The sequence below is a fragment of the Falco naumanni genome, chromosome 1 (assembly GCF_017639655.2).
Source record: "Falco naumanni isolate bFalNau1 chromosome 1, bFalNau1.pat, whole genome shotgun sequence".
NCBI lineage: Eukaryota > Metazoa > Chordata > Aves > Falconiformes > Falconidae > Falco > Falco naumanni.
The window spans coordinates 35,479,335-35,501,785 of NC_054054.1; the positions used below are offsets into that span (position 1 = coordinate 35,479,335).

A 22,451-nucleotide genomic window follows, 5' to 3' on the forward strand; every position below is an offset into this window, starting at 1 on the left:
TCTTAAATAACTGACACAACAAAACAAATCTACCTGAAGGCTGATCTAACTGCTCTTTCAGTAAACTTAAGAAAATACATAGCTGAAATAATTCAGAAGCAATTCAGTCAGGAGTTTTATATTTACAGTGGGTGCCATGACCACACCTACACTGTGGGATCTGAAGCACCACTGATATCCAAAGGTCCGTATGTTATGCGCTAAGCATGGTTTGGCTCAGTCCAGAAAAAGGGACACAGCTGCCAAGCCAGCTATCCTTGCAATATTTCATACAGCAAGGGGGCAATGCAAACAAGCTGAAAACATCCTTAATGTACAGTGGCCAGGTGTCCAAACTAGATATGGCCTTTCCAAGTTGAAGCCTTTGTAGAACTGCCATGTTTAGCTTATCATCTCTGGGATTATTTGAAAATTTGAGATTTTAACATTAATAATACAGTCAGTTTTAATTGTAAAAAAATTATCTGAATAACTGGACAATCACAGGCATAATAATCCTCAAAAAGCATGTATCAATGGCTAAGAATGCATAGCTTCTACCTTCTCATGGGAAAAAAATCAAGAGCTCTTTCATTCTAATCCATATCTTTTTTAATTTATGGTCTCTGGTATGATTCTAGATTAAACATGTCTTGAAATTTAAGATTAGAATGATTCATTCGGATTCTGCCAAAATGGCAGAGGGGAAAAAATTCAGTAGGTGGCATTCATAAGGGATGTCTTGTTGCACTCAAAATTAAGGAAGAGCCCTTTTCAACACTGAGTTTTATCACAGATGCCATGGTGCCCTAAGGGAGGGAAAGTTTCTCTAATAATTTCCATTTAGAGTGGGGAGATATTGGTAGAGACATTTTGAGCACTTTTACTGGTCAAGTACTAACACCTGGCTAATCCTTAAAACCCTTCCAAAAATGGACATACATATCCTATAGCATGGTGATGTTTTCACTCATTCATCCCTTTGTTAATGATAATGAAATTCATATTATTCTTTTTTCTTTTTGCCATAATCCTCATGAAATTTTATTTTCTTTTTTTTTTTTTCTCTGTCTCTTTTGAGATCTATAGGCAACCTCTTCTTCCTTTCTAGGACTCTCCTGCTTTTGTGCCATTTTGATGTGTGCATGTAACTGTACTTCTATAACCTGTATAGTGATATTAACAAATGAGAATTTGCGGTAGAAAGTATTCTAATTTTTCCAAAGTTCATTTGGACAACATGATGCATCAAAAATCTCTGAGGAATTAATAATTACTGTGGTACTTAATCTGATATTGAACTGTTTTAAAATGTCAGAATTTCCAGTGGTTTCCAAACACCTCACCCAAAGCTGAATTGTACTCTTGCACATTTGTCTAGGAACTTTCATTATAATCATCATAGTTTAGACCTTTTGATTTTGACTGAAACTTCATTTTTTCACTCATTTTGAGCCACTACTTTTTTTTTCATAACATGTTTCAAGCCTGTTTAAGTTGGTTCATTTTCTTCCAAGCAGAAATAGTAAAACATGCTATGTCTAGGCATAACACACTAGGTTGCATGGGGTCAACTTACATCTATTGTCTTTTTCACTGTGGCCCTAAACTGAGCTGGGAAGCGGGAGCAACAGATGTTATGAACTTCATGTAAAGTCTCATGACTCTCAAAATGTACCTACAAAACAAGTGCACTTACCCCTGTGAACTGCTGTCACATTTAGCTGGGAGAAGGTTTACTGTCGTAACTCTAAAGGACAGTGCAGCCAATCATCAGTCCCTTATATTTCTGTACTGCTTTGGCCAAACTGCATTTCTGTGGCCAAAAAAAATAATAATTGGGCCATTTCCTTTGTCCATAAAAATTCAAGCCATTTATTAATACAGAAAACTGGGGAAGCCTGGATGCAGGCACCCACCGCACACTTCAGGATGAAGACTTCAAAAAACCTCAGCAAACAAGTACAGTTGCAGCTGTGGGACCTGTCTGTGACAGGTGGGGAGGGGGGAAATGCAATGGTGAGTGACACCAGCTGCAGGCAGAAGGGTACGTCCTCACCAGAGGAAGCAGCAGAGTGGCCTGCTCTGAGTTACCACACCAAAATTACAGGTACAAATTTAGAAGAATTTTGGCAGGGCAAACCAGAAAGAAAAGATAGTCTTACTCATGCAGGACTACCTTTGCTACATTCTCCTCTTCAACATAACATTTTCTCCATTTATTTTTTGTTCAAGTCTTCAGTATGATGTTAATTTAATCAAATTAGAGAGGTTTGGTTTGATTTCCAGGAGGGTGGGAGTGCCTTTCATATCTTTCTTACTACTAGTTAACTACTGTGCACAGACTAAAAAATCCTAAATATTATATTAAAAGAAACAACAACTAAGAGTTTCTTTACCTCCATTATGTCACTCGCATATGTGACCAGTAATGTGCTTTCTTAAGGCACTTGATATGAGATACTGTAGACAGATACTCCTTTAAGATTCTACACACACACTCACACACAAAGAAAACACAAAACAAAAGAAAAAACAACAAACCTAGAAATGAAGCCTGTTTCTCTGGCCTACAACAGATTAGATAAAATTAATTCTTAAGGGAATGCTAAGCAACTGCAGCTGGTATGCAATAAGTGACCAAAGAAGAGTTTTTAATTTAAATTTAGTTACAGCCCAGGACAGAAAGCTCTTCTAAGACATCCTATAAAACAGCAAAAAACCCAAAAGTCTCCCTGTGAAACAAATTAATTTGAAGCTTCAGGACAGTATGTGGAAGCTCATCAGTGCATGTCTCGTCAGTGTTTCATGCCCAATTGAAAATGGATCACTGTAACCACAGCTTGAAAAATAAACTGCTTCTAAATATAGGGACATAACAGTTTCAGCAACGGTACAGCATAATGGCTCATCAAGTCTTGTGTTCTGAAGTGATGCAACATTTCTGATCATTTTCATGTTTTCACATTCAATTGCATTTCCACAGTGACAAATTTGGCAAGTGAAGTAGAATCATTAACAACCAGAAAAATCACATTTGAACCATTCCCATTGCAAGGATGGTCTTGCTTTACCACATCCTCATTCACCTCCTATGTGTCATGCATTGCTCCCCTGGGCTTTTATGCAACACCTAATTTTACTTTCAATTGCAGGTATGTTCAATCACAACTGCAAAAAGACCCATATATGATAGCATGAATATGTACATAATAGCATTGGCTAACAGCCACAAACAGAAATACTCTGAATCTTGGCTTTATTTATACACCACGGGTAACACGCTAAACCTGCACTTGCATGGTGCTGCTCAGAACAGTCTTACATAGATTAATGGGGTTTGGCTCAAAGTATTGCACATAGTGGTCCTGGAAACAGTGGAGCTATGGTTGCTACACCCACCACCAGAGCCGATGAGTTCTCTATGTGACCCTTCCTGATGAGTCTGTATGCTTAAATCTGTGATGCGAAAAATGGCCCGCTTCCTTAACGCCACATTCCCCATTCTCCTAACACATACTTCCCAAACACGATCTTTTCTCGTGATTGCTTTTGTTCCCCCTTAACGTCAAACAAGTTGCTTAACAACCTGTAGACTGCCCTTTCTAGGCCTTACCTTCAACTGACTTAACGCCTTATATTGGGCCATTGTGCTGCCATCAGCATAGCAACTAAAGGAGACATAACTTTGATGCCTTCTTCTGCCAACTAGAACTCAAACAGCTACTTGTTTTGATAAACACCTAAACCACTCTTTTAGAGAATATAGCAATAATTTTTAAGCCATGCTTTTTTAACCCCTTGGGTCCACTTCTCAGAAAAGGGTATTTGTAGTTTTTATCCAGGAGGTATTCTATGGGCATGAAATCGCTGAAGCTGCTCATTCCTTCACTGAAAAAAAGATAAATTATAAATATATATATTTATATATATATAAACACATATATTTAAAAAAAATTGAAAAACAGAGTCTGACAGGCTGAGGATGTGACCAGTCCTAGACACACAAAACAGCACTGCCTGAGTCCAACAGGGCATTTTTCTCTGCAGAAGAGACTTCAGTTGTCTCCCTTGCGCTGATGAAAATTTACACATTCTACCTTAAAGATTCATTGAATAAAAATTGATCAGCTTTCCTGGAAGTAGAGACATTACATCTAGACGTCCTTGATATTTATGTTGCTATCAGATCCTCCTTAGTTTCTACTTCTCCCCCCTCTGTCCCTCCTAACACATTATAGCATGTGACTAGTCTTTCACCTCACAAGACTTCTGTTCAACTCAGTATTTCTTCTGATGATTTCTGTTCAACTTGATATCTACCTAGCCTTCCCTGTACAACTGCTGCCTACCTAGTTGATCCCCAGAGTGTACAAGTGCATGAGGTTACCCCATTCTTATTGCAGAAATGTACATTTGTCTTTAATGACTGTCATAATGTTGCAATGGGACCTCCAGCCTATGGAGGTCCTTCTCAATGGCAGCTTGGTCTGCCATTCTGAGAGAGATGAGAATTGCAAGTGCAAAGCCATCAAGTTGAAAAAAAAAATAGTTACTATTTTCCACATTTATTTTCAACTTTCCTTTACTGCAGTCAATATCAGTCTTACATCAATGTTAAGTTTATCACCTGCCCCAGGTTTGTTTCCAAATAAGCTATGTAAAATCACTTCCTTCCTGACCAAGAACTTATGTAGTCAATGGCAAGTGACAGCATCAGCACTGATACCCCACAATATGCCACTGATATTCACAGTCTGACTTGAAAAAAAAAAATGAATGGCAGTACATACTTACAGTCATTTTGTGAATCTTGGCTTTAGATAGATAGACACCAGCCGAATATATGAGCACTCATGTATTCTATATACTAGACACTCAAAAATCATCGCTTCTAGTCAGGCTGCATGATCTTAGTTATAGCCTCATTTTACGACAAGGAAAAGCTGAGTACTTTTATAAGTACTTTTTATCAGCAAAATATACTCAAATTGCAATTCATATTTCAGTGCAAATTGCAAAAAAGTGTCTGGAGACTGCACTTACCAAGTGCTTCTTTATTACCCTGTCTCCTTGTCCTTATTATATATAAAAATAATTTCAGCTAACTTTACTTATATATAGTCAATTTTATAAACACAGTCTCTTTGCACACACACAGAATTTATGGACTGTCTTGTGTACTTAAGAAATTTTATCACAGGAAGGCAAAAGGACAGAAAGTATTTAACTGTATTTCAGTAATAAGTAAAGCAGAATGTCTCTAAAATGATGGTGGAACATTCTGGGAGGAATAAAAAGGAAATCTTTTTACTGTACAAGGTAAACTCAGCTTGCCTAGTGGTGATTCTGGTAATGACTCAAACAGGAGAGAAAGTATAAAGAGCAGTACTGCCTCATGGAAAAGTCAATTTATATATTTCATTCTCCTTCTCCACGCTTTCCGTGAAAATCATCTGCCATTATGATTGTGGTGTGATACATAACACACTGTGCTTTGTAGCCAAATAAGCTTAATTATGGTCTTATTTTAGCAGATGCAGAGCAAAAAGAAAGCATGTAAAAAAAACGCAGAAGGAAAGTGTTGGTAGTCCATGCCATCCCTCATGGCAGTACAGTTGTATTTCCTTCTGAGAATATGTCTGGTTTCAGCCAAACAGTTATTTCAGTTGTAACACAAAATAGTCCTCAGAAAATTTATTTTAGCATTAATAACTTTAAAAGTAAAAAAGCTTTCTATTTGGTGTTTTGGGGCTTTTTATCATTAATCCATTTTGTTTGAGGACACTTGGAACCAATACCTTCACTCCTACTAAAGGCAACAGCAATCTTTGCCAGGATGATTCCATCCTGTGTACTAGCTGATAATCTGAAACATTAGGGCTCACATATGCAGGGCTTGTAACAAAATCCTTGATTAATTACATGATGAGTAATTTTGTTTCAGGACAATACTGATCAAAACTTCATCTGTCTGGGCCTCTAACACAGACATACGTAAAGGACTAGGTTTTCTACTACCTAGCACACTGACGTGTCCCAGCTCATGATGAGACGAGTGTCAGAACCAGCATTAGGGAAGGGCTGGAAAAATACAGCAAAGGGGAACTCTATGATGGCCTGCAGTTAGATATTTTTTTATTTATTTTGTGTATATATATGTATAAATATAAATAAAATGTACTATTCTCAATGTGAATTGTCCTGCAATAGACATTTGGTTTGAGTAAATATCAGTCCTTTTTTCCTTCTTACAAGGGTACAGAGAGTAGACAAGAAAACTCAAAAGGATTGCAATGGCAACAATTTAGTGAAAACCTGGGAATCCAAGGTGTTAAACATTAGAAAACAGTCAAAGTCATAAAGTACAGTAGCCAAGTTGCATCAATCCATACAAAAATCTGTTTTGAGTCCCCCTATTGTTTTGTCGTATAAGAAGTCTTTAACTTTTGATTTTAGAACAGAGGACTGTCTACTTTTCTGTCTATAGAGAAAAGTGTGTCAGCTGGCTTTTGTACTGTGTTATCTTTTCCTCATAAAATGAAGAACTGATTTTTATAAGTCTAAAAATGGAAAACACTGCAGAGGTTCAGAATAACATCTAGAAATAAATACTCTGTCTAACACAATTTTCAAATTCAGATTGAGCTTGAATGCTTAGGATCTTTATGGGGAGTAGAAGAATTGAGGTGCATAAGAAAGGAATTTCCAGAAGACAGAGAAATGGGAGAAGCTCTGTATTGTATTAGGGATCTAAATGTAATTCAGCCATTTAGGCTGAGCATATCCTAGCCACTGGAGAAGTCTCATTCTCCCTTTCCCCTTTCCTGCTATCTTTCAGTACTTAATTTCATGTTAAACCTGTGTCTCTAGCTGTTTTTCAAGGAAGAAAATGCAGTGCTAGAAAATGCAGTGACCATCATCACAGTTCAATTGCCCCAGGACTCTGTTAGCAAATCTCCACAGCTAGCAATATTTTAGCCCTTGGGCTGCCTGTTTGTTAGTTATCAGTTACTGGTAAAAACAGAATTGTGTGGCCTACATCCATATTGACAGATGTATAGTAATCAGAATATAAAATATCCACTTCCCAGATCTAAAACTTATACTCTGCAGGGCTCCATAAAGATTTATTCAGATTTGCTAACCTTAGTTAAGTTCAATTTTGCTAATCTTCAAATCATTCTTTATTCATCAAGTATAAAATTCTTATATTAAGTAACTAGTTTAATGTAATATCTTGAAGCTGTATAGTCTTTAAGCCACCGCCCTCTCTATATCCATAAAATACTTCACAGTAGATCACTTAATAGTATTAGCAGTGGCTTTTCTGATAAGGAAGGACAGACTATGGCTTACTAGTATCTAAAGTAGTGTCAATAACCAGAACCTTCAGCAGATATCTCACCATTCTGCATGAATTAATAGTTGAATCTCTGCATGCTTAGTTCCTTCTTTTTTGTTTACACATTAATTTTCTGATTTCTTATCTTATTAATTTCTAATGTCATAGTGATTTAATAAATTTTACTCTTACCTTTATTGTTTCTCAGGCACACTGTTTCCTAGGCTCAGTTTCCTAAGGTGATTCCCCATTATAAAAACTTTCTATGTAACTTCTGAAACAGATACTCAGCCTTCCTCGGCTGAAAACTGTAAACATGATCATGACACTGTAAGGATACAGTAAGAAAAGCTTCCCCCAGAGGATATCTTAAGGGTTGCTTAAAGGGGACAAATATATTTAAGCTCTACCAACTACTGCCTCTGGAGCAGTTTGAGGCAGACAAAACTGAAAAGAAAGACTCCTTATGGCCTGAAAGCTACTACTTACACTTGATTTCCCTTGCACATCCTACACTGCTGGCAGTACCTTTAATGACACAAGCATACTGCTGCCTGCATAGCCCACTGCTTAAACATCACTTGCCTTGGTCAGAGGATGCTGTGTCATGTGAGGGTGTGTTAAGGTAAAAAATTGTTCTCCTCAGGTTACTCACAGTTGGCCACAGCAGCAACAACCAAAAAAGAATATGTGACCTAAATGCTAACTCCCAAGAAAAGCTACTTATACTTTCCGGGAGAAAGAAGAATTACATAGACTGACTGGAATATACATTTTTCCACTACAGTATTGGTTTTACTATGTACACTGTATGGTAATCATACCAGCCCAGCAGATCTGGCATTGTTACCAAAGCACATGTGTAAGAGAGACAAATGCACAATCATGTGCATATATACCAGTACATTCACTTCATGTGCATGGGTACAGCACGCAGCAGTGCAGCACTTTTGGTGCCTCTGGTGCACTTGAATCCCTGGTTAGGCTAGACTTACAATCACCAAGAACATTACCTCTGTTTCAGGAAAAATTGCTTAGCTGGTTTTTTCTTTTGCATTACAAAAATCTGTCCATTGTGTGCGTGTCTGTATTTAGCTCTGGTCTGAAACTAGCATCAGGCCTTCATTTGTTACTCAGCCACAGCAAAACCACAATATTACAAAGGTGCATATACTCCTCCTAGCCACTCTCCATGACATTTGCAGTGCATATTAGAATGAACTAGAGCTTATCTTTTACGTACTGTACTGAATTATTAGACCAGTGCTCTTAGTTGCTTGTCTATCTCCTTCCCCAGCTGAGCTGACTTCATGGGTATGTCTCTTCTGATCTGTTCAAGCATCCAGTCAAATAGATAAACCACAGCTAACCTGGATTTGAAATTGAAATGGAATACATGAAGAGAAAGAAGGCCCACAGCTAGATGCTGGCTTAAGTGGGGAAACAACAGCACAGCCTCTGCTGGCTGCCTCCTAGCTGAGGCTCACATCTGCTAGTATAAATGTTCTTTTTCCATTCTGCTTCATTAGCCAGGTTTATGCAGGTGGTTCTGATATCAGAAGAAGGGGAAAAAAAAAAAGTCACCCCTTCCACACTTAGACCAGCAATTGCAGTGCCAAGACACTCCCAACTGCCGCCTTGCCCCAACAGTCAGCAGTGGAGTAACAGAGAGAAGTATGTACCTGGGTGGCCACCAGCCTCCCTGAGGAGTTGCCACATACTGATTTTTCAGTGCTACACTAGAACAGAACAGATGAGGAACACAGTGGCCTTGTCTGGGAAACAGTAGACTTATGACTGGCATGTCCATAAACTCACTGGGCCTAAGGCAAAGGCAGGAGTCTACGTCACACATTTTGTGGAGTTAAGCAAAGGTACTTTACCACTTAGAGACACACTTCACCTTTTTTTTTTTGGCTTTTTTGTTTTTTGTTTGATTGATTGGTTTTTTTTTTTTTACCTTGGCCGATGATGTCTACAAAAGTACAAAACCAAGAAAAAAATCATTCAGTATAATTCCTCCGACACATCATTCAGTCCTAGTTCTGGCCTCTTCATCATCCTGTCTCTTTTCTCTCCTTTTCTGTGGTTACTGTATATTCCATCTGCAATTCTTTCATTCAGAATCTCTTTCATTTTGTTAGGGTTCTGTGGTCCACAGCTAGTCCTCTCCTTCCTCTTAGTTCAGATAAACCTGGAAAACATGCAACTACATAAAAATAATCCACATCAGAGCTAGTATATTATTTATTGCTCTCTGTTTAGGACCACAGTATTTTTGTGCTGAGAGCTCTGTAATAATTCAAGCCCACTTGATTACTCAGAAGAGAAACTCAGATCTCTTATCCCACCTTTCTTTGGAGAAAAAAAAAAATGTACAAGCAATAGCCAATGTTTATTGACACTCCGGTTATGCATAAATTACCCATTCTGATGCTCCTTAGTTTTCCTTCCTAATTTGTTTTGAAAGAAGAGTATAAGACCCTATAAGAAGGAAATGTTGCATGCTGAACTGTAATTCTGGCTGATGTGATGCCAAATAAAATGGCTTTACAAAAGACCTAGATTTGTTAGATGCATTTCTGTCACTACTTACCACCATGATATACTGTGATGTATGAGAGAAAGACTACTGCTGTCCAAGGCTGCTGAATTAATAGATGTCACAAAAAAGGAATCTTCTGGGTAAGGACCAGTTTGAAGTAAGAATATGATTCTGACAAAGGCCAGTCAGTGCAGAACTTCTAGTTAGGCGGGGCGTACTGAACTGCTAAGCAAAAGAATGCCTTGTGTCAGTATCCTTTTGAAGATACTGGAAGAGAAATGTAGGTGAAAACCCTGGTAGACACCAAAATTCCCATTCACTTTGTTAAACAAGGACTGCATCCCTTGATTGAAGCAGAAATCAGTTTTGGAGCTGGGGCAGCAGATGGTTGAGCCAGGATTTGGGACACAGATTGCAGGAGTGTAGATAGGATTCAGAAAACATGAGCAATTAGGAATGGAACTAATAATTGAGCCAGCAGATATAAAACTCCTGAGATATATCACAACAATTTAAAATTGAACATCATAACCATCATCTTACGAAATATTTTTTTACTGCCTCAGCAGAATAAAAATTTCATCCAATAACATTTACTATGACACCATAGAAAGAACTAATAGCCTTTTAAGAGAACTATTATGAAAATAATGAAGTTCAGAAGATATTTGCAAGCACTTAATATGTCTAGAATAAAAACATTTTGGTTTTAATTTCTCTGAAATTCATTTCTGTATGCCTAACACTATTGTCACAGTGTAATACACAATATATTAAATTAGTATAGGATAAGCTCGTAAAGAAGTCCGTTACGTAAATTCTGTTAATGTGATAAATATTAAAGCACTATTAATGTGGAATGATTTGCTATAAAATGGCATTTTGGTAAATATAAATGGATTAGGAAAATATCTATCAAAAACTATTGGAAAACATAACCAAACAACTTCATACAACTTCAGAAATAAATAACTATATAGCTTTCATGTTAAACTTAGAATTAGTAAATGCTTTCATTCAAATAAGGAAGAAATCTGAGGTATGTATGTTTCTGCTGTAAGAAACTGTTTCACATATACTTTATTTACAGTAACAGCATTGCCTTCAGCACCATTCATATGTGACTAATATAAGCATTGAGCAGAATTAGAAACTATAATGAGACCAGGTCAAGATCTGTGAAATACTCTACAGTTTACAAGGTTAAAAAAAAAAAAAAAAACAAAAACAAAAACACACACAATCTGGATAAGAGAAAGGAAATGGTTTTATGCTTCTATGAGCTAACAATAGATCATTTTTTTGTTGTTGTTTTTCTCATTTGCTTAAAGCAGTAGAATTTACTTGATGTGCACTATCTGGAAAAATAAGGTCATTTAATTAGCTTTCTAAAGTTGTCTAATATCAAGTCCTTGATTTCTGTTTGAATCTTGGTCACTGTACTTTTGAGCTGAAACAGTTTAGGAATCAAGAGAGATTTAGCAGAATCTCCTATTGATAACCTAATGTCCACATTAATCTCACTATATTTTTCCCAAATTCATTGGATTAAAAAAATAAATTTAAGCTTAAAATTGAACCAAAAGACAAAGATGATGTTATACAATGGGAGATATATATTTACATATAGCCGTATTTTCAAACAATAAGTGAAAAATAAGTGTGATCACACAGAGGAACTCCCCTGTTATAGTGAATTGTGCTTTGGCTTTTATAAGGAAAGAAGAGTTCCAGAGGTTATTGAATTCTTAAATTTTTAGGTTTTCTGTCCCCTTTCTTTCCAGTAGATACACCTATTATAATGGGCAACATGCATATTAAAAACCACTGAAGAGAAATTAAAACATTCATATTTCATTAGAGAACAAATACATTTGATGGAGTGTAAATTCTTTAAAGTGTACACTAGATGTTGACACTAAAGAACATTCTATTGACTATTTCTTCTTTGTTATAAAAAGGAAAGTTTACGTGTATTGAGGTGCGATTTCACCTTGAAAGGCAGATGGGTTACTATCTCATCCAGATGTACATACCGAGTCTCTTGATTGTCATTCTCTCCTGGGTATCATTTTGGATCAATATGGATGCAGCTCCAGCCAGAGTGGCTTTAGGCATAACAACTGTACTGACCATGACAACACAAAGCTCAGGTTCACGAGCATCTCTTCCAAAGGTAAGTAGAATTTCCTTTGTACCACATTAGTACAAAGTCATAATGTTATGTGACAAATAAACACCTTCAGTCAACCATATGTGTTTTAATTGTTAGCATTTAAACATCTTCTAAAGGAGATAAATAACTTTGAAATACTTAGAGGTCCTTTGAGTCACCAATCAAATATACTCTATTTATCCCCATCTCAACTATTTAGCCAACTACATACCTACTAAATTCCATAAACCTCAGCAACTGATGAAAGCAATGTTATTCAGTACTCCATAAATTCTGCTTAACAAATGACTAGCTCATCCTTTTCCAGATCCCAGTCTCTGATGACGTGCTAGCAGATATGACTGAATTTCTAAAGGTCATAGATTCCAAACTGTTCTCAATTACATTCCTTTCTCAAAACCTGCCTACATTACAAAGTAACTCAAATAGTTACAAACACATTTACATCAACATGTAGAAAAATGTGAAGCTAAATAGCTCCAAATAATGGTATAAAGAATCACTCACCACACAATGTAAATAATATATTTCTTACATATTTCTATAAGTATTTAAGATTTCTGACCTGCCATTGCTTTAAAGATTTTCATTTTAAGGGTTATTCCTTAACCATCTTCACATGCCATTGCAGTTAGTAGAAATAAAATATGTACAATAAAAATGCACAAAGTCTACTTCTATATTAGTTTTAACATGCAATATTCAGGTTGGCTAATTAGATTTTTTCCTAAGTAAAATAGATACCCTTAACAGAAGTGAATGTTCTTTGCACCTCATATATATGCATCCAAACGTAGCATCCACACATAAGAAAATAGAATGCTGTAAAAACTCAGAAAAGCAACAACCTAAGAGGTAACCCAAGAGAGCTATGTATGTTTTCATCACATTTTTGAGGTCTGAAGCTATGTTGGCTTGTATGAAAAAAAGCTCTTGCAGATTTGCAGAGAGAGGGAACAGGCCCTAGTTTTCTACTTCAGATTATATCCTGCAGCTGAGCTTGGCAATGAAGGATTGCAATGATTCCATCCACCCTGTAACTGATTTTCAATACTTCCACTGTGTCAACATTACAGGACTAATTTTGAACCTATATTTTTGACTTAACATGCCTAAATTAGCAGAGAATGAACACATCAAAGTTCTTCATCTATCTCCTTCCTGCCACCTAATTTCTATTTCAGGGCTTTAGATCAGCTCTGTTATAATACAGGAATTCCCACTGGTCCCACTATAATCTATTTTATACCTCCTTAGTATCATTCACAGATGTCAGGAGGACAAATAGAGGAAGAGCATGTGCTGCTTCTGGATTATTTGGTTTGTGATAAAATACACAGTACACTATGAGGAACCATTAATGAAGTAAACAGTAAACACATTTTGTGAAAGACCACATTTTCAAAAATAATATTTAATGCTTACAGATTGAATTGTTCTCCTTCTTATTAGCTGGCTTTCATGCTAAATGCTGTTTGATAGAAGTAGTGTTGGGATGTGGAGATATTAATGCACTTCCTCCTGATGTGAAATACTGAACTTCACATCTGTGGTCTTAACATATTCAGTCTTCTGTTCTATTCTCTGCACAGGTGTCATATGTCAAAGCGATTGATATCTGGATGGCTGTGTGTCTGCTCTTTGTATTTTCTGCACTTTTGGAGTATGCAGCTGTGAACTTTGTGTCAAGGCAGCATAAAGAACTTCTGAGATTCCGTCGCAAGAGGAAGAAGAACAAGGTAAAAGTTACCATATTCACAACTTTGCAAGAGAGTCTGAGATTGATTTGTGCCAGGATATAGGGTTAATTTGGTAAACATACTGTAGATTAAAGTGGCAATACAAATAATATGGCAGCATAGAATGAAATTCACTATAGGCAGAGGGTCACTACAAGGACTATGCACTGCATAAATCCAACTTGAATTCCTAAAAGAGGGATTAAGAAAGATTTAAATGAGGCATGGGCCATGTGGGAGCCATCTGTACAAGCATGGATTTCACTCTGTTAGAAGAGTTAGATTATACTTCAGTGGATGAATGTTACTGGTGCTTGCAGCAGTTTGTACTGTACTGAGATTCAACAAATAATGTTTCTTAATTTCATTCTTGTATTCAGTTCAAAGCCTTAACAGATGTGTTTCATGTAAATATTATTTTAATACAAAAAATACTTATTCAATTAATATTATTGGTGGAAGAACAAACATTTCCCTTTAAAAGGCTGAGAAGTTTGGGGTTGGTTTTTTCCTTCTGTCATGTTAACATAGAATAGATTGTTTATATAACTAGTAAGAAATGTTAATACAGCAATGGTTATTAATAAATAATTTATAGCTGAAGCTAACTAAACTACCACTAAACTAACTAAAATATGCCACTACCAGTGTGCAAAGTCAAAGAGCTAAGACCACAGGTTTGAATTCTGAACTCTTCTGTTAAATCAAGCAATAAGTAAAATTTCTTACAACAATATGTAACTCCTACTTCTGATTTTTCAAAGAATAAATATATCTCCAAATTACTCATTAAATGAGTACCCACCACTGATGTCACTCCGAGCCTTTCTACTGGCTTTCAGTCACTATCTAGAATATTACTGTGGATGAAAGTCTGTAGCAATATAACTCATTTCAGCCATCTTTTGTTCCTGAAGACTTACCTCAATTTACTACTTACATCACAAGAAGATATTTTACAGGTTGTTTTGCTTTTAGTTAGAAGATATTAAAAACCTGTCATGCTGTAAGGCCTACCTAAGCAGTCTCTGCTAGCAAGACTCCATGTTAAAAGACAGGCTGGACACTCAAATGACGACATTTTCAGACATTCCTGTGTGTCGAGTTCTAAACTAATTCAGCTGCAGAGAGAAACTAATGTACTGTAGCCTAGAGGATGATTCAGACTGCATGTACTTGCTTTCAACATTTGTACCTGTGAAAAATGTGCTTTTTTCTTTTCACTGACAGTAGCAGAAAAAATGCTTTCTGAGACACACAAGAGGAAAGTAGCACTTTTGTGACAGGGTGTTTGTTTTTGAAATATGGCAGCTCTCTGAAAGCTGCTTAAAGGTTTGGAATGGTGGGAATGTGATAGGCAGAGATGGACTGCAGGACAGGGGGCAGGTGAGCCACCACGAATGCGTCATGTGTCGAATACAAACAGTTCTGGTGAGTGATATGTGACTATACTTTAGTCCATTATTTTTTTCACCATGTATTTTAGTGTCTTCTGGATCTCAGGCAAATTTACCGCATTCAACTATAGTGACACCTTTTCACTTCCTTAAGTACACATTCATTATTATAATCACAGGGCTTAGAAATTGGCAGGTAGTAGTGTTACCCTCTTTCCTCAGAATCAAACCAAATCTTTTTCCAGCCCCCTCTTAGCAAGACTTCAAGCTCACCAAAGACACACCTTCAGCAATCAAAATCAATCAAATTTCACCTTAGAGGTATGTGAGGACAGCTCCACAATATACAAAGCACTTCTAAGAGAAGACCGCTTAACAAGTATGCACAAGAATAGTCTCGCTGACTTAAGTGTTTTGCTGGATGAGTGCTTCACATCATGGTATTTTTGAATACACACTTAAAAGTCCTTATTCTAATTTGACACTTCATTAGACAGTCTTCTAGTTTCAGGTAGGTTGCTTGCTAGGTTCTCATAAAATTAGAGGATTAGATTTAGAGAATGCAGGGTCTATAGTACAATATCAAGTACTCCCCTTAGATTCTGAAGGATGAAGGCATGCATTTCCATGCTTTTTTAATAAAACTCAAGTGAGCATATTAACTATATTTGGATGGTATATGGCTTTCCCTTCCTGCCTGTATCTGTATGTTTCATCATGAGACAGGTTTCTCAGCCTAAATCTGCCAAAAAATGCTTTGTTCCTATGCAAGGTTATGATTTTGAGAAATATTTCTAAAAAGATTAATTTAACTGAACATTTCTTGAGTGATTCCAATTCTGTGTAGAGCTAGAGCTCCTGGCCCGAGCTAATCTTTAAGAACACACCTTCTCAAGCGCTAGAGACAGCTCAGCTAATTGCTTCTCTTTTTCTCATTGTTTTATTAAACAATTCCCTGCCTAATAAATATATAAGAACTTGAAGCATTATGGCATAGAGATTTTACCTCTTAAAAAAAAAAATGGATCACATCCTAAACCCTCTGGTATATAAATAATAAATGATGTCTTATGGATTAAAGGAAGCTATAGTTATAGCTATATAAGAATAGATATTCTTATCTATATCTATCTTATCTCTCTACATATATATCTTATCTCTATATATATATCTTATCTATATAAAGGTTAATATCTAGCCTTCTTTACCACAAATATTATTATTTATTCACCATGATTTCTAACATGAAAAGCAGACCCTAGGATCATAAGTCAAATTTTCTGTTTCCTTCCTCTTTTGTCTTTTTCAAAGTCAGTTACTATAGCTCATGTTTATAAAGTTTTGTAAAGGTTTGTTGTCCCTTTGGACTAGGTCAAACAGCCACTGGCTCTCAGGAATTAGATTGTATTGACTTTTGAAACTACCACGTATACAGAATTGTTCATTTGACCACGAAGTCATAAGACACAAAAAGAAGTTAGGTTAAAAGGCTGCATTTGAAGTAAACTACAGAGGTTTTCTTGAACATTAAATCCTCTTTGTTTTCAAAGTGAAAACTGTTATTCTATTCAGTATTTATGTCCAAATAGATTAGAGAAATAGAGCAGTTAGGATAACTTATTTGACATTTTCATCCTATATACTTGCCATCTTGGGACATTTTACAAGGATTAGGTTTTTCTACCAGGTAAATTCCAACCAATGAATATAGATCTTTTTGGCACTGGCATTTTACCTGCCAAGGGTACAGCAAAATTCCTAGTGATTTGACTGTGTTGCAAAAATCCAAAAATAGATGGGTCTAGAAATGTTTTATTTCAGGTATACATTGACAGAAGAGAACATGCATGAATAAATATCTAATTGCAATAGGGAAGCTATTTATTATTTACTTTTACCCAGTAAACCCTAGCCAATGATCAGACGATTGAATTTCAGTGCTGGAATGCCCTGGGGAAGTCAATGAATCCATTTTCCTGACATAAGTCAGGATCAGTTATACCTAATTCATCCCAGTCACAAAAATTCCACAAGCTCCTCTGAAATCTATTCCAATGGTTTAGAAAGTTTTTTACTAATGCCCTTTTTGGACTCTCATGGCTTGTCTAGAGTGGGACAAAGAACAGACTACTTCATTCCTTGATGTAGCAATTTGCACATTTCCATTCAGTCTTCTTTTCTTTAAATATTCCCAGTTGGTACAATCTGTTGTTTTTTTCTCGTTCTCATTCTCCTTCCCTGGAAATTTTCCTAGTAAGTCTATATAATTCCTCAAAACTGTGTTTGCAACATGAAGCCTAGCCAGTAACAGCTGAGAGTAGCCAAATGACCACATGATGCAAGTTATACATTTGTTTATCCAAACCAGTTTTCCATTTGCCTTTTTAATGACATATCAAGATTGCTATCTTCCATAACTCGCAGGTTTATCCAAACCAGTTTTCCATTTGCCTTTTTAATGACATATCAAGATTTCTACTTCCATAACTCACACGTCTCTTTCCAGAACTACTGCAGAACCATTCACTTTCCATCTTATGTTTGTGAAGTTGATTATTCCTGGCTAAATGTAGTACCTTGTATTTGCACTTACGAACTCTCCTCTATTTTTCAGATTCTTTGTCCAAATCATTACGTTCAATTTTAACTCCAAACATCTCCTTAAAAAAATTCACAGTTTTTCCGAGTTTAGAGTATTTTTGAAATTTTGTCAGAACTATGGGTTATTCCTTCTCAATGCTGATTAAAAACACAGAACTGAAATCTCTCTCTTAAAAAGCATTTGACTGAGCTCAGATAAAATCTCTGCAGTAAATTAGTGTATCAAACAAAATAAGAGCTGCTGAGTTTTATAGAAAATTGTACAGTTATATAAAATGTAGTTATTTACAGAGCTGTATCAAGATATTTTGGCATCCAAAGCTCATCTATTCTTGCCATTTTCCTTATGCTTTTTCAAGTAGTCACTGCCTCTTTCTTAGACGAGCTAGTACATCCTCCCTTGCAGCCTCCCTTCCCAAACAGTAACAGCAGCATCAAAGGCAATTCTTAGGTATAACTGCACCCTCTGGCTACCGTTTTTATGGTTGTAAGCATGGACTTCAATGATTCCAAATAACTGAAAGGCAAATTTCTTTTCAGAGGCTAAATCCAATTTGCACAGAATTGACAAAAATTCTGAAGTGTCTGGGATTGTGCTATAAATACATTTATAAATGAAAACTTATTGCTACGTAATATACAATTTACTCATTGCTGTTTTTCAATACGCATCACAAAAGGTATAGGAGATTTTTCAAAAAGGGTCTAATTTGTTTATGATTACACAAATCGCATTATGAATCATGAGAACATGGGGATTTTGGTCCCTAATTTAAGACTTCATTTTGTAGTCCATATATGTTCCGTAGTGCTTTGTCTCTGTCAGAAAAAGAAATCTGGCCAATGAACAAAACTATTTCACAAATCTTATATTACTAATGTGATGGAAATATCCTTCAGAATGAATGAATATTAATTATCCGTTTACAGTTACACTCTTTTCAGTCTTGAGAAACAAAAGTTAAAAATGTCAGAATTAGAAGTCATACAGGGATAATGACATATAGCTATGAACAGTGCTTTTTCTTAGTTGCATTTACACTGTACAGGGAAAAAGATTAACTGCACATATACTTAATAATACTTTGATTTTAAATTAGCTTTTAATATATTTAGTTTTCAGGAATAGTCACTCTTTTAATTCTATTTTCAAAAACCTAAAGATCAACGTATCTTTAGTGAGGAAAATAGACATGCAAACTAGATTGTCTTTAATGGTAATCACACCTCTTTTCTTTTGTTTTCTTTTTGGTCAACCCACCCATCCGTTTTGATGAAAGTATTTTGAGGGAGTTCTTGATGGAAATGAAATCAGTGAATCATTGCAGCATAGCAATGGCTTGAGATGTACAGGACCTATAGACGGGACTTTGCCTCAAATCTACAGTACAAATTTAAGGGTAAACTATGAAGAAGATGTCCTATTTGTCATAACGTGATATCCAATCATTAACAGAGGCCCTGTCCTTTTGTCTTCCCACGTGAACTCCATGTACCTTCATTGCTACCTGTATGTGATGACGTGAAATGTTAATAAAGGTACCTGTCTTGTTAATTTTGTAATCCATTTTGATCTGTTTAAATCGGATTAAAATATAGTATTAAAATTTTACTCTTGAACTTCAAAGAAATAGTGACCTCAGTTCATGGAGAAATCAGTTACTACCACATCAGCATTTAAAACCAAGCTGTCTGTAGTACCAAAAATTTAATAACACTTTTACTCTCAAAAATTAACAATAAAAAATAGTGTTCAAATAACCAAGCCAAGGCTTCAAATAAGTCTTCAAGCTATTACTACAACCTACAGTCAAAGGACTATGGAGATATTTTCAGCTCTTATGCATATTACTCAAGAGAAATGTATTATTAAATATATGGACAGAAAACAGCAGTCAGGGCCACAGAAACTGACAGCTTTCTAATACTTTATAGCTAAGTATTTTGTGGAACAACACTGATATGAAAATAAACTAATTGAAATTATTTCCTTCAGGTCTCCAAAGAATTCTTTCTAAATAAAAAAAATTATCTATATTTATTTCCATTCTTTAATTACAGTAATTTTAATAGAAATGATAAAATATTTCTATGTAGCTGTATGCAGAATAACCTTCAAACTTTTAATTCCAAAACCATGTGTGAAAAGCACATTCGTACCAAACCTTTATTAAAGGACATTCATATCAAACCCTTACTAAAATTCATTCATAATAAGATTCTAAAAGCTTTATCAAAAATCAATAAGAAATCATTCATTTTCTTTTCTTTAGTGATGATGCACTAAACAAATACACAAAAGACCAGGAAAAAAAAAGCAAGCTTCCTTATTAGTTTTTTTTTAAAAAAAAAACACCACCACCAAAATGCAGGACTTTTCCAGGAAGATTCATAGTTCAGATTCTCAGCTGGGGCATACAGGATACTTCCATTAGTTGATTTCAACAGCTGTGGACTCACGTGCACTGTAAGAAGTCTTTCTAGTCAAAAAGAGGGACTGTAGCCAAGTCACTTGATAAAAACAAATGGGTATCACTGACATTTTATAAAAATGCCTTTGGAAACACACTCAAATGTTAGTATCAATAATAACAGTAACTATACCTTTCCTGATGTGCACAAGCACACTCAGATATGAACCTGAGGCCAAATTAATGATTTTTCTGCATTATGAACCTGCTGGAAAACTTACAGAACCACATTTTAGATATTTCAGCCAGTAACTCAGAAAAAAATTTTGGTGATACCTGGCATGTTACAAAGCTCTGGAAGGTGCCCTTTCTTGCATACCCATTAGCCCTGGCACTTTGGTCTGACTGGCAGGCTCCAACCATCCTGCCTGCCCTTGCAGACATGCCATCCAACACACACTGGGCAGAAATGCTGTACTCCTAGAAGGACCTTCGTGTCACTCACTCAACAACAGAGAATATTTCTAAGCAGTCTGCTTGCAGACTAAATTCAGGACTTCTCAAAGCAAAAAAAAAAAAAAATGGCCTTGAAAACCACTGTAGGGGATCAGGAGCATAGAACAAAGACAGTAAAGTCTTAGTATATAGTGCCTCATCCTGAAAACATATCCAACTGAAAGTTGCTACTCAGAAGAATTATTTTATTATCTTTTTGAGGCTGTGCAATCATAAACATTATTTTCTGGAGAAGCGTGAAAAAACTGCATTGTAAAAAACCCTGAATTGTACATAGTGGTGTACATAGAAGGTGTTTAAAGGGCAAGTTTGCTGTAAATTCTGACAGTCCATGTATTTGTAACTTCTGTTAACTGGAATGCAACACTACAACTCTGCTGGAATACAGCTTCTATAAAGATGTTATTTCCAATCCTTTTCTGACAGGAGAGGAGCACTATTGCAGTAATGAGATCTTTGTTTTATCACGTCATCAAATAATGAACCTATCATTTTGTATTTCTGTTATTCATTTCCATATTGAAGTCAGTGATTTTTCCTCCTCCGTTTCTTTCATGTTAATTTTGCTTTATTTTTGTTTTTTATAGGAGAATTCTAATACAGATTTGAAGTATAGTAGTTTCACTGAACTATTTTAGTCTACACATTTTTCCAATTTGCATATATGAAAAACTATTGAAGCTGGGTGGTAACTACAGCTCTGCTTGGATGCTCATGCTGATTGCCAACTAGTTTACTTCAAACTAAGTAACTGATCAGCATTCTTTCATAGATAACTTATTCAACTGACACTGACAATAAATATCACTGGATTTTTTTAAAAAAAGTAATTAACGATGGTTCTTCAACTACTCGATCAAGATTTTAAAATATGTTTAGAATTAATTCTCTATTCCAAAACAAATTCAGATTTTCCAAATGTCACAGGTATTTTAAATCAAAAAATTCAGAATTTTGGATTTAAACTGTGTTCATTCAGAAATTACATTTGTATAAAGAGGTTTAAATAAAACACAAATGCTTCAGAATTACTGAACTGAAATACGGATTATTTTATTTGCTTTGATAATTAACTCTTTTTACCCTTTTATTTTAATCTAATTGAGGGAGACCTTCAAAATATCAAAACTTCTCTTACAAAAGGAAAATTGACTGCTTCTCAATTCTTTTTTTAAGTGTTATGGAAATTATTTTCCAAAATACTTAAGAAATAATATACACATAATATTTTGTCATACTTCATAAAAGTCTAGAATCCTAAAGCAACTAGTCTAATTTAGACATAAAAGATAGGAAATCCTGAATTTAAAAATCAGTATTTAAAAAATTGTGAATGCCATCAAAATCATCTGACTATCCTTGGGTAGCATACATAGTGAAGGAATACACTGGGATATATTTCAGAACCAAGTCTGCCCCTGGCTTCACAGTCTGTGTATCATTTATTTGCCTGCATTTGTACCTCGTTTATTATTTGAGAATATCTATAACCAGGTAAAGAGTACAAAATGTTTGTCAAGCCAGAAGCCACATTCTTTTGAAACGCATGCTACAAAAATATGTATCACTTCAGACCACTTACTTTTGTTTGTGCCACAGGATTTAAAACCACTTTCTCTTATAGCTCCCTAAACTCAGAATGTCTTTGCTAGATCTCCCCTGATTTGACAGAAGAATGAATGAGAAGAAAAATCTGGTCTTTAGTTTAAAATAAAATGAATGAAAGACACTTTACATACTAT

The 22,451-nt window shown here is 35.6% G+C and overlaps 1 protein-coding gene across 5 annotated transcripts in view; it reads left to right on the top strand.

Annotated features, from left to right (window-relative positions):
• GLRA3 (glycine receptor alpha 3) overlaps positions 1-22,451 on the top strand; it is a 92,979-nt gene that overhangs the window by 64,028 nt on the left and 6,500 nt on the right. For 3 of the 5 annotated variants that reach the window (XM_040588797.1, XM_040588804.1, XM_040588814.1), the window contains exons 7-9: positions 11,831-12,045; positions 13,638-13,784; positions 19,063-19,182. In XM_040588797.1, coding sequence (XP_040444731.1) covers positions 11,831-12,045; positions 13,638-13,784; positions 19,063-19,182 — 482 coding nt within the window. The remainder of the gene's footprint in view (positions 1-11,830; positions 12,046-13,637; positions 13,785-19,062; positions 19,183-22,451) is intronic. The other 2 variants (XM_040588832.1, XM_040588822.1) reach the window with 2 other exon arrangements.